The 13,533-nt window shown below is 41.5% G+C and overlaps 1 protein-coding gene across 2 annotated transcripts in view; it reads right to left on the bottom strand.

Annotated features, from left to right (window-relative positions):
* The window catches only part of SHTN1 (shootin 1), a 54,086-nt gene that overhangs the window by 15,217 nt on the left and 25,336 nt on the right, over nucleotides 1-13,533 (bottom strand). For both annotated transcript variants that reach the window (XM_086900665.1, XM_023929934.2), the window contains 4 exons: nucleotides 5,099-5,245; nucleotides 3,658-3,811; nucleotides 2,498-2,603; nucleotides 705-787 (listed from right to left, as the gene is read on the bottom strand). In XM_086900665.1, coding sequence (XP_086756791.1) covers nucleotides 705-787; nucleotides 2,498-2,603; nucleotides 3,658-3,811; nucleotides 5,099-5,245 — 490 coding nt within the window. The remainder of the gene's footprint in view (nucleotides 1-704; nucleotides 788-2,497; nucleotides 2,604-3,657; nucleotides 3,812-5,098; nucleotides 5,246-13,533) is intronic.

The raw sequence follows: 13,533 nt of genomic DNA, 5'->3' as shown, positions 1-13,533 counted from the left end.
TTATACTCAAATCCTTTTGGAAAAAGTAAATTGGATGCTGATGACCAGCTCAGTGGAGGCAGAGATGGCTATGAGGGCCACACAAATTTACTTGGGATCTCAAGGAAGTCTGCAGTAGAATACAACAGAATGTTTCAGCTGGAAGGGCCCTGCAGTGACCATCTGGTCTGACAACCTGACCAGGGTTACAGCATATTCTTAAGGGCCTAAAAACTTACAAGCTTGGGGCATCAACCACCTCTCTGGGAAGCCTGTTCTAGTGTCTGACCATTCTCACCATAAATAAATTCTTCCTTGTGTCCAGTCTAAGCATTCCTTGATGCAGTTTTAAACATTCCCATGTGTTCTATCACTGGATCCCAGGGTGAAGAGCTCAGCACCATCCTCTCCTCATCCTCTGATGTAGAGATCAATAAATCCTCTCCTCAGCCTTCTTTCCTCCAAACCAGACAAGCACAGAGTCCTCAGCCACCCCTCACAGGAATGCCAAAGACACCACTTCTCATCTTGGTGCACATATTCCTGGGCTGTAATCCCATTACTGGGCTGCAGGGCAGAGGAATGTGCTGGGACATGGACAGCTGGAGTTTATGCTGACAATCAAAGGAATCTGCACCACCATCTTTAGCCCCAGCTCCTTTCCAGCAGCTTTTCCTGCAGTACCAGTGGATAAGGCCCATGGCTTGAGAAGGGATGAGCTGTACCTGAATCCTGCTGAGGAGGTTTCTCCTTCTTGCTCACGTTGGTGTTGGAGTGAGACCTCTTGCGAATCATTGACATGAGAGACCTTGGGGGGAAATGAAACTGCAGATTGTCATTTGTCCTGGGTCACCCACTGTCAGAATGAGCCTGAACATAACACATCACCAGCCTGCTTATACCTGATTATACAGCCACTTACAGAAGACTCATTTAATGGTTCTTGAATGCAGATGCACTGAATTACCCCCCACAATGCTTCCCATCAAAATGCACCAGAGAAATTTATTTCTTTTTAACAGACATTAGGCACAAATCAAAACACTCCAGATTTGAATATTAAAAGCCAGTGTCTCATTGTGACACATGACAAACAGAAGCTGTTTCAGCATAATAAACAGAAAGAAGAGCCTGTAGATGTTGAAGTATTGTTCTCCAGAGGACACTTAAATATGGTGATCAGTATCTCCTCACCATTTCCAAGTTTGCAATCTTCTTACAGTGTCAAATAATTATCCCCTCACTATATTCACAAGATAAAAGTCCACACCAGCAAATGATTCATCTTCAAGAACAAGTACAAGCTCCTCTGCACTTCTGATGTGTCAGCAAGGCCAGTCAGTCCCTACTGATCATCCTTCCTTACACAGCACAGTGACATCCCTGCCTAGAAGGTCAAAACTCTGTCCCAGAAAAATGCAGCATCCAGTGCCCACATCCTAAAACAATTTCTATCCACATACACATCACAGTGCATGAGGAAATAGTCTGATTTTGCTACAGGACTTAAAATTAATAGTTTCACCTATTCCAAACAGTAAAGTGCACAAATTTAAACCAGAAAATCCCACAGCACTCCTACACAGTTAATTCATGCTATCCACCAGTGAGCAAGGAGCAAGCAGGCAAAATGAGTTAATGGACATAAAAGAATCAGAAGGCCAAAGACAATCTTTCTGAACATGTTTGGTTTCTAAAAACAATACAAGATGCACAAAGGGATGAATTCTCCCCAACAATGACATCTATTCGTATGTTTAACACAGTAGTTAACAAGACTCCTGGATGTCATTTCTATTACAGAAGGCTGCAAACTGTCATCAAAGTCAATTTATTTTTAAAACCAAGCAGACAGCATGAAAAGATTACCTGAGTTTTAAAAATTAACAAAGCACCCTTTAGTGTTTAGGTGATTCATCTGGGTCTAATGCATGATACAGCAGCATAGACAAGTCATTCTCTTCTATAGTCCTTTGCAGAAATCAAGCCAAATTTTGGTAATTTTGCCCAAAACTGCTTGATGACTGGGTGGTGATTTTCTTTTTTTTTTTTTGTCCTTTTTAACTTATGAAAATAATTGTGGGAACTCAATGGAGTCTGCATTTTCATCATCATCAGTATCTGACATGAAGGGACACACAATAATCTAACATATCCTTTGGTTCAAAGGAGTTTTCTTGGCAAAAGAAAGCATTTCACAAGTCTATAATTACTGCTATCAGGTGAATAGAAAAAAAATAATCTCCTAAATTTAGAGGAGACAGGTATCCCTCCTCCTCCAAAGGCACAGTCTAGACAATCTGTCAGGCTCGGCAAGGCAGGCACTGAACAGAGTTGGTCAGGGTGTTAAGTCTGGGGGCAGGTGGGGCACTGAGCGTGTCCTGCTGCTCAGGAGCCCCAGACAGGTGGAGAAAGCCTTTCTTCCTTTAAAGACACTCTTCCTGCTTGGGTCCCAGCTGATGTGAGGAGTTCTGCTCCTGCAGAGCAGCACTGCTGTGCCCGGGGTGGGAGCACTCACCGGATGGGGTTGGGAGGAGGAGGAGGAGGGAGAGGCGGCGGCGGAGGCGGCGGAGGCGGCGGGGCAGGGTTTTCAGACTGCTGGATTCGCTTCTGAAGTTCATCAACTGCACAGGAGCAATGAAACAAACCACAGTGAGCTCCTGGACTCTCTCATCTCCTCTGAAAACCAACTTTGATGGTTTAAGGAAAAAACTCTATTAATTAACTAAAGAACAAAAAAACCTGCACCACACAACTGCCAGAAGTCCATTTTTTGACATTTTCTACCAAGAACAATGCACTGGATTCACATTAGAACAGCAACCTCCAACCTAAGTTACTACTGAAACTCTCCTTCACACAGGATTCTTCATATGAAATGATAGAGCAGGGAAAACTTGATCCCATTTCTGCAGTGGTCTATCTGAGGTTGTATTTGAGAATGAACTAACAAGAGATGAAAGAAATGGACAATTTCAACCTCCAGACTGTCTCTGTCTTACTGATGGAGTGGGCTTTCCCCATAAAAATGGTTGAAATTGGGTTGTGACAGAATGGATTTTTTTTCTCTCCTGTTTTCATGTCAGACCTAAAATCTAGAAATTGCTTTTCTGCACTTGAAATGCTGTCAAATATAACTGGGGAAGGGCAGAAACAGAGAAAAAAAAGTCTTGAATTTCTTTTAGTTACAAGAATTCTTAGCAATTGTTCTATGTACAGTAAGTTACAGCAGAGGTAAGAATATGATTTCCAAAGTGGATATGGTTCTTTGTTCTTGCAATGACAGATTCAAATTAAAATTAAAGTATTTTAAACTTGCTTTTAAATTCTAAAAGGTAAAAAAATTAAAAATCAACTGAGTGACTGTAAAGTCCAGGTATCATCTTTTCTGTCTTTCACACAGATATCCATTCCCATATATTTATCCATGTGTAAGACTCAGGGCAACCTAACAACAGGATTTTTATTCCTTACAGAAGTTTTACAAGGTTATTCCTTCACACATTTTGGACGCAGTTGTTCTGCAGCTGAAGGCAGTTGCTGTACTTTGTCTAGTGAAGCAAAGGTCTGGATCACAGCTACCCAAAAGCTTCTGGAGTCTCAAATACAGATATGCACCAACCAGCCCACATAAACACACACTTTACCCCTAAAATGAAAGTTATTACACAATTTTACCCGAATGCTTTAGGTCTCTAGCTTTTTCTTCTGCATGCTGACACTTCAGCTCCATTTCTTTCTTATCTTCTTCCAAAAGCTCTAGCTGCTGTTTAAGACGACTAATCTCCTTATGCAGTGACTGATTCTCTAGCTGCTCTTCCAATTCTTTAATCTGCAGTTGGCAAACAAGAGGATTCATCACAATAAAAAGCATTTTCTGTCCCTCCTGTTGGCAAATAATCCACCAGGTATGGTTGTGCCTGAAAACATCATCTTATAATACAGGAGTGAAGCACAAGTCCCAGAAAAAGGAAAATTTTTGAATGAGAGCTGGAAAGATTCTTCTGAGAGATGTCAGAATATTCTGTTATGACCCCAACTTGCTTTATCTCTTCTTTAAAATATGTCTTTAGCTCCAAAGTACTTAAGCTTTAGGTTGTTCCCTTTTTTTTTATACCGTTTTTATCACATAATTAGAATTTAATTTCAGAACATTTCCTCGTTTGAAGCACAAGAACATTGACATTTTTTTTTCTCTTACTGCTTCCACTGACAGGCTCATTATTTAAACTCCCTTGCCTCAACTCATGCAGATGCCAGTGGGGGAATTATGGAATATCTGATTCAGAGGCAGCATTCAGATGCAGAGCAGCAGTAACTTCATAGCACCCTAAACACATACCTTTTGCTCTAGACTTTTAAGTAGCCAAAGATGCAGAGGTTTTCTTTGAACTGGCAATTATTCTTCCAAAATAATCATTCAGAGCATTTGAGATTGCACAGTCTCAGCATTGCTGCATTGATGAAAGGACAGGAATTGTTTACCTATCCCTAGGATTACTCAACTAACAGAGTTTTAGGAACAGGCCTCAGAGCTAAAGCAAAGCTCATTTTCAAAGCTTTCCTTGGAAGCAATGGCAATTTCTCCCAATAAAGAGAGTGATCTAGTCCAGCTTTAGAGAATATATTTGTTTATATCCTATCAGTTTAGGTCCTCTCTTTGCAGATTCACTTCCCTCCTCCAGTATGTCTGGCTTGCCTCCATCCATTTGTTCAGCAAGACCCAGATCATTAATGTGCACTGCCTACCTCTCACCTCATGTTCTTTCCTTATACCCCCAAGACACCCTTTGTATTACTCAATGTCCAAAACATTCTCTTGTCATCTCTTCACTTAACAGAACCTGACTCACTGCTTGTAACTGCACTTACTGGTACCCAGAATAAAATACCTGCCTAAACCAGAGCCTTCAGGCTCAGGAGCCTTTGAGTTCTGTGCTCATATCTGAACAGTGACTCAGAAGAAGGGAATCACAACCTTCTCTGAAATTTAGTTCTTAAAAGCTCTTCCAGGGGATATGATCTCAAAAAATTCTGAATGCAATTAAGACACAGCACTCCTTAAGTTCAGGAGGTTTTCAAAGATTTTCACATGAGATGAAAAGAAATTCTCTTTTACCTTTTGCTGGTGTTGAAGCCTCTCTTCTTCTAATGTGTGGGTTAGCTTAGCATTGTCATCCAAAGCCTTCAAAAGCTGTTGATCAGGAGCAGAACTTTGCAGAAGCAACTGACTCTGCCTTTTCATCTTGTTTTGTTCAATAAACATCTGTCAAAACAAGCCCAACCCCGACAAAAACAACAGTCAGGCAGGCACAGTCTAATACCAAAATGGCTATTGGAAAGAAAATGAGATATTAACATCATGTTAATGTGGTAGGAATAATGAGGAAGAAGCTGAGAAGGAATGGGAAAGGAAGTTTGAGAGCAAAATTCACAAGAGCTAAGCTCACACTGAAAGGAACCAGGTGTTTGCTCAGAACCACCCACTGCTACACCTCAATTACCCACATGTTGGCAGCATTCAGAATTTAAACATCTCAATTCTCTTTCCTGGAAATGGGAACAATCTGAGCCCCATTTTGGGAGCTCTGCAAAGACTAAAAGAACTCTAGGTGGAAGATAAAATATCTATGAATTCACAGGCTATCTCCTCAAACACATCTGCAAGCCTTGGCATAAAGCCACTTACTGGAGGGTTAGCTGGATATGTGAATGATGGAAATTCATTTCTTCAGGAAACGAATTTCAGTCCATGTCTGTGTAATCAGTGTGGGCACTTGCCCTGGGAAAAGGCTTTTTAGGACAAATTCAGCCTTTTAGTTCTGATCTTTGTGTTCCTTCCTCTTCCCAAGTTATATTTTTCATGTGGCAAATGAATACATTGTGGGGGGCAGGAAAAATCAAAAGGTCTAGAGACCTGACATTGATTAAAATGTCACACACATCTCTAGCCTTCACTTAAGAGGTGCAGAAGCTGTCAGCATATGCAGTTTCCCTAAGAGATATGTTCCTCCTAGACTGTTTAGGAGCTAGGAAAATAAAAAAGACTGCTTCCCAACATAAAAAAAAATTCTAGTGAATTTATTCTGCACCTTGACATCTCTTTCAGGTAGAGGTTTGCCCCCAGGCAACACGGGCTTCCACTCGACAAACTCAGCTGTGCCTGCTCTCAGAGCAGAAACAGGGACTGGGTCATGCTGAGGTTTCACGAGAGTGTGCACAGGTCAGCAGAGCCACTTCTGGCAGCAGAACAGAGAACAGCCTGAGAATGCAGGTACTCCCTCAGACTGCAAAAACACTGTTGCAGAGCTCAGCAAAAGCAAGGGGATATTTTAAGAATAAAGTATTAGAAATACAAAAGTGCCATGACACCTTTTCAGATTCCCATCCTGTTTATTGGCAAACCAGAATTATGGATACAAGATATGCTTTCCTCCCCTCTGGCACCACTGCAATGCTCTGTGATTTATTTCTTTTAATACAACTAGATATTAAATATGAGCTGATGCCTGTGGCAAGCATTCTTTACAGAGACACTTCAGCTGAGCCTTCCCAGCAAGCAGCTCCCAGCGCAGCTGTGCAGACAGACAGAGAAAAGCACTGACCATGCTGAACTTTTACCTCCCCTGGCAGCCTGTCTGACCCTGCATGCCAGGAGGAGTCAATTGATGCGGCCCTAACACCAATAAAACCTGCAGTGAACACTCCACTGGGCAAAGCTGTGCCATGGGGGCAGGCAGCAAAGGACTGGAAGCATTTGATGGAGAGGAAATGATGAACGTAGGCGCTGGTGCTGCACTTTGTTATAAAGCAAACAGGAACAAATTGCTGGCACTGCAAAGTCAAATGTGCACTGGACATCAGCTCTCTGTCCCCAAATTCTGCCAGTCAAACCAATTCATGCTTATCTTAACCTTACATTAGTAGTGTGGCAAAAAACAATTCAAGGGCAAGAGAATTTTAGAATTAAAGCTACCCACAACAAACCATAAAGGTTTGCCTTTGTATTGCAACTCATTCATGTAACACCTCATATTCTTAAAATAAACAGCATCTTTGAACATTACAATTGAGAAAGGCCTCTAAATCACTGCAAAACAACTCAATATTGTCTCTAAGTTTTCTGTGTTCCTGTTAAGTCACTCACAGAAGTTATTTAACCCTGACAGAAAACAACCTCTCTCCAGAAGCCAGCTTCAGCAAACAACACAGTTTACCCACTGTGAACTTTCAAAGCAAATTGAAAACCTGGATTTTTTTTACTTTTTTTTCGGAATCTGAAAAATAGTTTAAGGTGATCAGTTCCAGATTTTTATTCACCAAGTTTCTGCCACTAAATCCAACCAGAGTTGTTCCAGCCTGAGGGAGCAGAAAGTTGCCAAAACAAGAAGAAATCAAGTAAAGCAACTTGATTCCTTCAACTAGAGCAGATACTTCACCAAGTGTAGAAAATTCATATTCATTTTGTTTCATGTTCTTCTGCAACAAAATGATAAAAATCCTTTTGAAGAGCTGGATGAAAACCTTTTCATTCAGAAGCTTACACATCAAGTCCTGCATTTTCAATTAGCTTTATAAATTGCTTTTGTGATATATTCCTGCTCACAAATACGAAAGTGTCTTCAACATCACAGAAAAAAAAAATTGATTATAAGGTAATGCTGCAATCAGACACCTGGGAACCAAATTCTAACGGGGAGTCCCATCCATCTCAGAAGTTACTTACACAATTTCTCTAAATGCCAACACTAAATGGAAAGGATAAAACCAGACAGGACAGTTGTGTCAAGCAAGCTGGTGGTACTGATGCCAAGTTTTTGAGAGGCTGCACTGTTCAATACAGGACAAAAAAGACCCTTGCAAATTAATTGTAACTTAAAATTTAAAAAAATCAATTCCTGTTTCAGCAGGGCGGAAACCCGTCTGCACAACCCCGAATATTAATTAAAGTGACTGCTGAAAGGGCAAAACAGTTACTAACAAGATTATTTGGACTAGGTGGAATTTAACCAATTGATGGATTAGTTCCGACTTTGCCACCTGCTAGACAATTATCTGCAGAGCATCCCAATCAATGCTGGAAACACAAGTCGATAGTGCAGGAATCTACTGAAAACCACGCCTGCAGCTGAAGGCAGATCACAAAGAAAAGCAGTTTGCTTACAGTCTAATCAGTCTAATTTTTAAAATCACTCGTTGTGCCAACCAGTTACGTATCTTCCTCTCCCTCAGTTTAGGAAGAGAAGCTGCAAAGTACAGAAAATCTGGGAGCTGGCCACTTTCCATCGGCAGAGTTTTCACAAGAACTGGGGAGGTGGAAAGAAGGGGGTGAAAATAATAGAAGTTTTTCCCTTGACCTCAGTGAGGCCGTACCTCATTCTCAGCCCCTTGCTCCAGCCCCTTACCCGACAGAGCGTTCACTGCAGCTGTTTTTTGTTTACAGCAGGGCTGAAAAAGGAATTCTTCCTCATTAAAAAAGTTAGAAAGCAACTCCGTTAGTGTCAAATCCCTGGGAACACCAACCCGTGTTCAAGTAAGGTTCAGGATAAAACTGGATGCTTTCCAACCAACCCTCCTCCCAGGAGCAAAACAGTGACAAAGGAAGTTCTTTAATATCCATGTGTGCCTACACTTCCATCTACATGTCCTTTGGGATTTGCTGTGAGCAATAACCTTTTTGTCTTAGTTACAGCTTGAAGGGAGAAAAATGTCCCAGTACAGCAGAGGTTGTTCTAGTAAGGTTATCAACGCTTGCATAAAGTAAAATAAAAATCAGTGGGACTCTGTCCATTATAAATAAAATAACAAAAGCTAAGTAGCAAGGCAGAGTCAAACTTGGAAAGTGTCAAATAGAAGAGAAGATCACTCAACTGAGCAGCTGGTCCTTTTTTCCATCCTCAGCAGCACTGCCCCATTCCCTCCACAACCTAGTGAGGAATCAGTGAGTCACAGAGGGGTAACCCATTCACATTTGTCACAGTTTACAGGAGCTGATGCCTTTTGCATTATGTGTACCCCAAAGCCTTACTGCTTGTGCTCAGATCTCAAGTAAGTCCCAAGAGAGGTAGGATCAAGGTATTTCTATCTCCCCAAAAGAACAGGCTGTTTGAAGGATTTTATGTGATGGGGAGGACACAGTGATCATGTCTAATTATGGCTTGACAGGGCACTAAGTGGCTTTAAAGTTAGGGTTAAAATACAGCTCCTGGTATGGTCTTTAGTTCAATGGCCAAACAGGAAATAATAATTTTATATATATATATATATATATATATATATATATAATCCCCTTTAGTGGAGTCAAAGTCTAATCTAGTTGTGTTAAGTGAGCAGTGTGACCATGAAAAAAGACATATGCATAATATGGACAGCCAGGAGTCACTCATAGATGATTAATAATATTTCTGACCAGTAAAGATACAATTCAGTTGATTTTAGTTCCCTGGCTAATTGCCAGACAGCTTCTGAAGGGGCAGTTTCTAAAGAACTACAAGCTGCAGCATTAGTAAGTTTTGTGGCTCCAAAGAAGAGGTCTAACTCAGTCAGAACGGGAGAACTGGAGTAGATGTGTTAAGCCTATGTTTTGTCCATCATTTGCTTCTCACCACAGAGGTGTTTGGAACATGTACTTTTGAGTGTGAGCAGACTGTACTCCTACCAACAATGTGACATCCTTAAAAACAGACCATTATTTATTTTACCACCCTGTTCTGTACAAAAATACAGTAGTTTCTTCAACTACAGCACTCATTCTTCACTTATGAGGCATAACTGCACAAAATTCAGAGGAAAAAATCTCTACTGTTATTTATTTCTTCATTTCCTGCAGTTTTATTTTTGCCATGGTAGAAGCACAGTGATACATTCTATAATGCTCACAGCCTTACAGCATTTAGACATCATCTAATAGATTCAGAAGTAGATCATACACCACATGAAAAAGGAGGAAACATTTTCACTTTTTTCCCCCCACAGACTAATTGCCTGAATGAAAAGAGATGGGGGGGAAGAGAAAGAGACCAAAGCGTTTCCCAGTGCATCCATCTGTTACCATTCCCCAAGCCTCTTCCCAGGAAAAGGCTTGATGAAACATACTAGCATTACATCATGCTTCAAAAGCAGTAACATCCGAGCTCAGGAGAATTCAAGTACTAACTACTTATGTCTCTTTAATTATTAAATCCAGTTCAGTCAGCTAGACTGCACATTAATTGTCTTCAGATACCAGCTGCAGTTGAACTAGCCTCAGTAAAGCACAGAGCAAGCACAGAGTTGCTTCTCCAGTGCTGGTTTTGCACTATCCACTCACAGGTGTAATATGTTAATGCAAAAGTCCTCACAAATTAACACAAAAGGTCACAAATACTTCTGAGGAAGAGGTCTTTGGGAGCTCATGCCATCAAGATAACCAAACCCATTGCATGCAACCTCGTAAGAAGTACAGACACCTGCTAAGAGTGACAGTGATTTTCCAAGTTGACAGCCACCTTTTATCTATCAACATAGGAAGATTCAGTCCCAGAGTGTAAAGTCAGCTGTGTGCTAGACCAGGTATGGGATGCAGGTATTTTGAGGAAAAACAAGTTAAATACACACATTTTGTTGTGCAATAGTAACTTAAAAGCACAAACAGCTGTAGGATGGTAGAAGCATTGAGGAAGGAAAGTCAATGGAAAGATGAACAATGCACATTAGAGATTCACTGAATTGTTTTAATTCATCTGAATCATAGTTCCTTTGAATCCAGCCTTTCAACTTCTTAACTGCAAACTGTTTTACAGATAACCATAAACACTTGGGAAACCTTTCTTCTTGTGCATTTTGAGCAAAAGCCTGCATGAGCCTCAGAAGTGAAAGGAACCCCAACAAACTGCTCAGAAGTTTGACATTTCATTTCTATTTGTCCAAGATACAGAGGGCATGAAAAAAATCAGCTCAATGTCAACTTTGAGAGCACAGTGCTTCTTCTCCATGAGGTTTCCAGAGCACTTCAGGTGCAGGGTTTATCTCTCCACCAGCATACACTAATAATAAACTGTTCACTTATGCTGGTTTTGGCTGGAAGAGTTAATTTTCTTCACAGTAGCTCGTATGGGGCTGTGTTTCGGATTTGTGCTGAAAACAGCATTGAAAATAGAAAGATATTTTCATTATTCAGAGCAGTGCTTGCATGGAGTCAAGGCCTTTTCTGCTCCTCACCATACCCACAGTGAGTGAGCTGGGGGTGCACAAGGAGCTGGGAGGGGACACAGCCAGGGCAGATGACCCCAACTGCCCACAGGGGTGGTCCAGACCACATGGCATCATGCTCTGCATGTAAAGCTGGGGGAAGAAGAAAGAAGAGTAGACCATTCAGAGTGATGGTGTTTGTCTTCCCTAGTGGCTGTTGTACCTAATGGAGCCTGGCTTTCCTGGAGAAGGCTGAGCATCTGTCTGCCCAAGGGAAGCAGTGCATGAATTTCTTGTTTTGCCTTGCTTGTAAGTGCAGCTTTAACTTTACTTAGGAAACTGTCACAATCCATGAGTTATCTCATTTAACTCCCAATTTTCTCCCCCTCCTGTTGGGGGAAGGTGAGTAACCGGCTGTATGGGGCTGAGCTGCCAAGCTGGGCTTAAACCCTGACATCATTTTACAAAATATTGTTGCAAAGCAACAAACATGTATGTTTAATAAACCACTTATGCAAGACTATTTTGCTAAACTCATGAGATTTTTATATTGCTAAGAGTTTCAGCTTGCTTCTCCCAACGTATTCTGCTTTTGGCTTGCTCTGGCTGCATGTATTGTATTTTGTTCATCTTTGTGGGAGAGTGCTTTTCAGGGCTACCTCTAGATTATTGCAATGGCCTTCAAGATACCCTCTGCCTTCTCTGTCTTCCTTTGTTTTCTTATAAACTGCTCCACAAACAGCTGAGAGATCTTAAAGTGTCTCTTAAAACCTGACACTAGAATTCTGGTTAAGCTTGCCAAGATTCTTGTGTTAACAACCCTGTTTTATTCAGGTAGGTACAGATTTTTCCATGCCTCCGCCCCTTACACACTCTATTTATTTAGCTCTTTTATGCAGATTCCTGTACCTTTCACAATGGATTGTGACTCACTTCAAAACCTCTCTCCTCTTCCTTCCCCCTCTCCACACCACGGCTGACAATATTTACTCAGTTTCTTTAGAACCTCTAAAAAGCATGAATTCTAATGTTTGAAGTTGGATCACTTTTGATTAATTAAATATATATTATGGTGGTGCCAGCAGCATGACTATAATTAAAGCTGTATTGCAGTTTTTTTTAAATTTTAATCAAAAGCTCTGATTTTCAAGTGATCCCCCACTCCTATATGTGCCTGCTCCCTCCCTCTCTTGCTCCATGTCTCTTCCTCTCCCCCATCTGTGCTCGCTTCTGCACACATGCTCACCTGCCCATTTTCTCTCACACCTGCACTCCCAAGTGCTCCTGTTCTGTGGAGAATCCTCCTCACTTGCCAGAAGGGCAGGAGGCCAAGGGCATAACTTTGAAAAGCAGCCCCCAGCAGCCAACCTTCCCTGGTCCCTCCCAGGGCAGCCATAATGCCAAGACAGAAGACGAAACCACGCTATGGAGAGAGGGAAAGGGCTGAGTCTGAACACATGGGCTAACCACACCATGAAGGCAAACTTAGAGTGCTTCAGCCCCTTGGACAGACAACGTGCCCATCACCAAACAGGCACCCCCACAGGCAGCAGTTCTGTATTTTACTGACCTAAAATACACACTTGGCTGTTTGAGACATCACAAACACTAATACACAAAACACTAAGATGTGCCATTTTTCAGCTGCAGTGACAGCCACATTACTTGGAGCCTCCTTCCTTTCTCCAAGTGCTCCAAAAAAATCAAGAACAAAGCACTGAACATGCAGTGCTGCCCTTTACTCAAAGCTCTTCCTTCTCCAGACACTGCACAGCTTACCACAACCAACTACCATGCCTTTTGCAAAATCCAGGCGAAAATCCAGCAGAAATTTTGAGGTTTAAAAGAAACATTTTATAGAGACAGAGTAAACAGGTGGCTAATGAAAGCAAGCAGAAAATCCCTGAACATCCTTAGCATAATCCAAACACGGCTACTGTAAACACATCCTAAAAAACTTAGCTCTCCAAACACGATTCCTGTGAGAGGAGCTCACACAGCCTCACTTGAGCAGAAAGCTACTCTGCTGTGGATGCAGCTGTGGGCCAGAGCCTGTCTAATGTCTCAGGTCACTCAAGGGACACCATCAGCATCAAACCAGGCCAATGATAACAGGTTTTTAAAGTCATTTTAAATATTGGTTCCCCAAACATGAATCAGCAATGCCTTTGTTGTCACATGGTCATGTACTTTAGAAACTGTTCTAAAAATCTTTCTGAACAGCACACCACAGGAAGACAAGCAGGTAGAGAAAGGGAAGAATAATGCAGGCATGAAGTTTATTGTTGTAGTGATTCCATTTTGGATAAGAGAATTCTATAGAATGAAACTTTCAAGTAAATGGCTACTCTTGACAGTCTGCACCAACAGGGGCCCATATTCTGG

The sequence above is a fragment of the Cyanistes caeruleus genome, chromosome 8 (genome assembly GCF_971803275.1).
Source record: "Cyanistes caeruleus chromosome 8, bCyaCae1.hap1.1, whole genome shotgun sequence".
NCBI classification, from domain to species: Eukaryota; Metazoa; Chordata; class Aves; order Passeriformes; family Paridae; genus Cyanistes; species Cyanistes caeruleus.
This window is presented reverse-complemented; position numbering and strand designations above follow the sequence as displayed.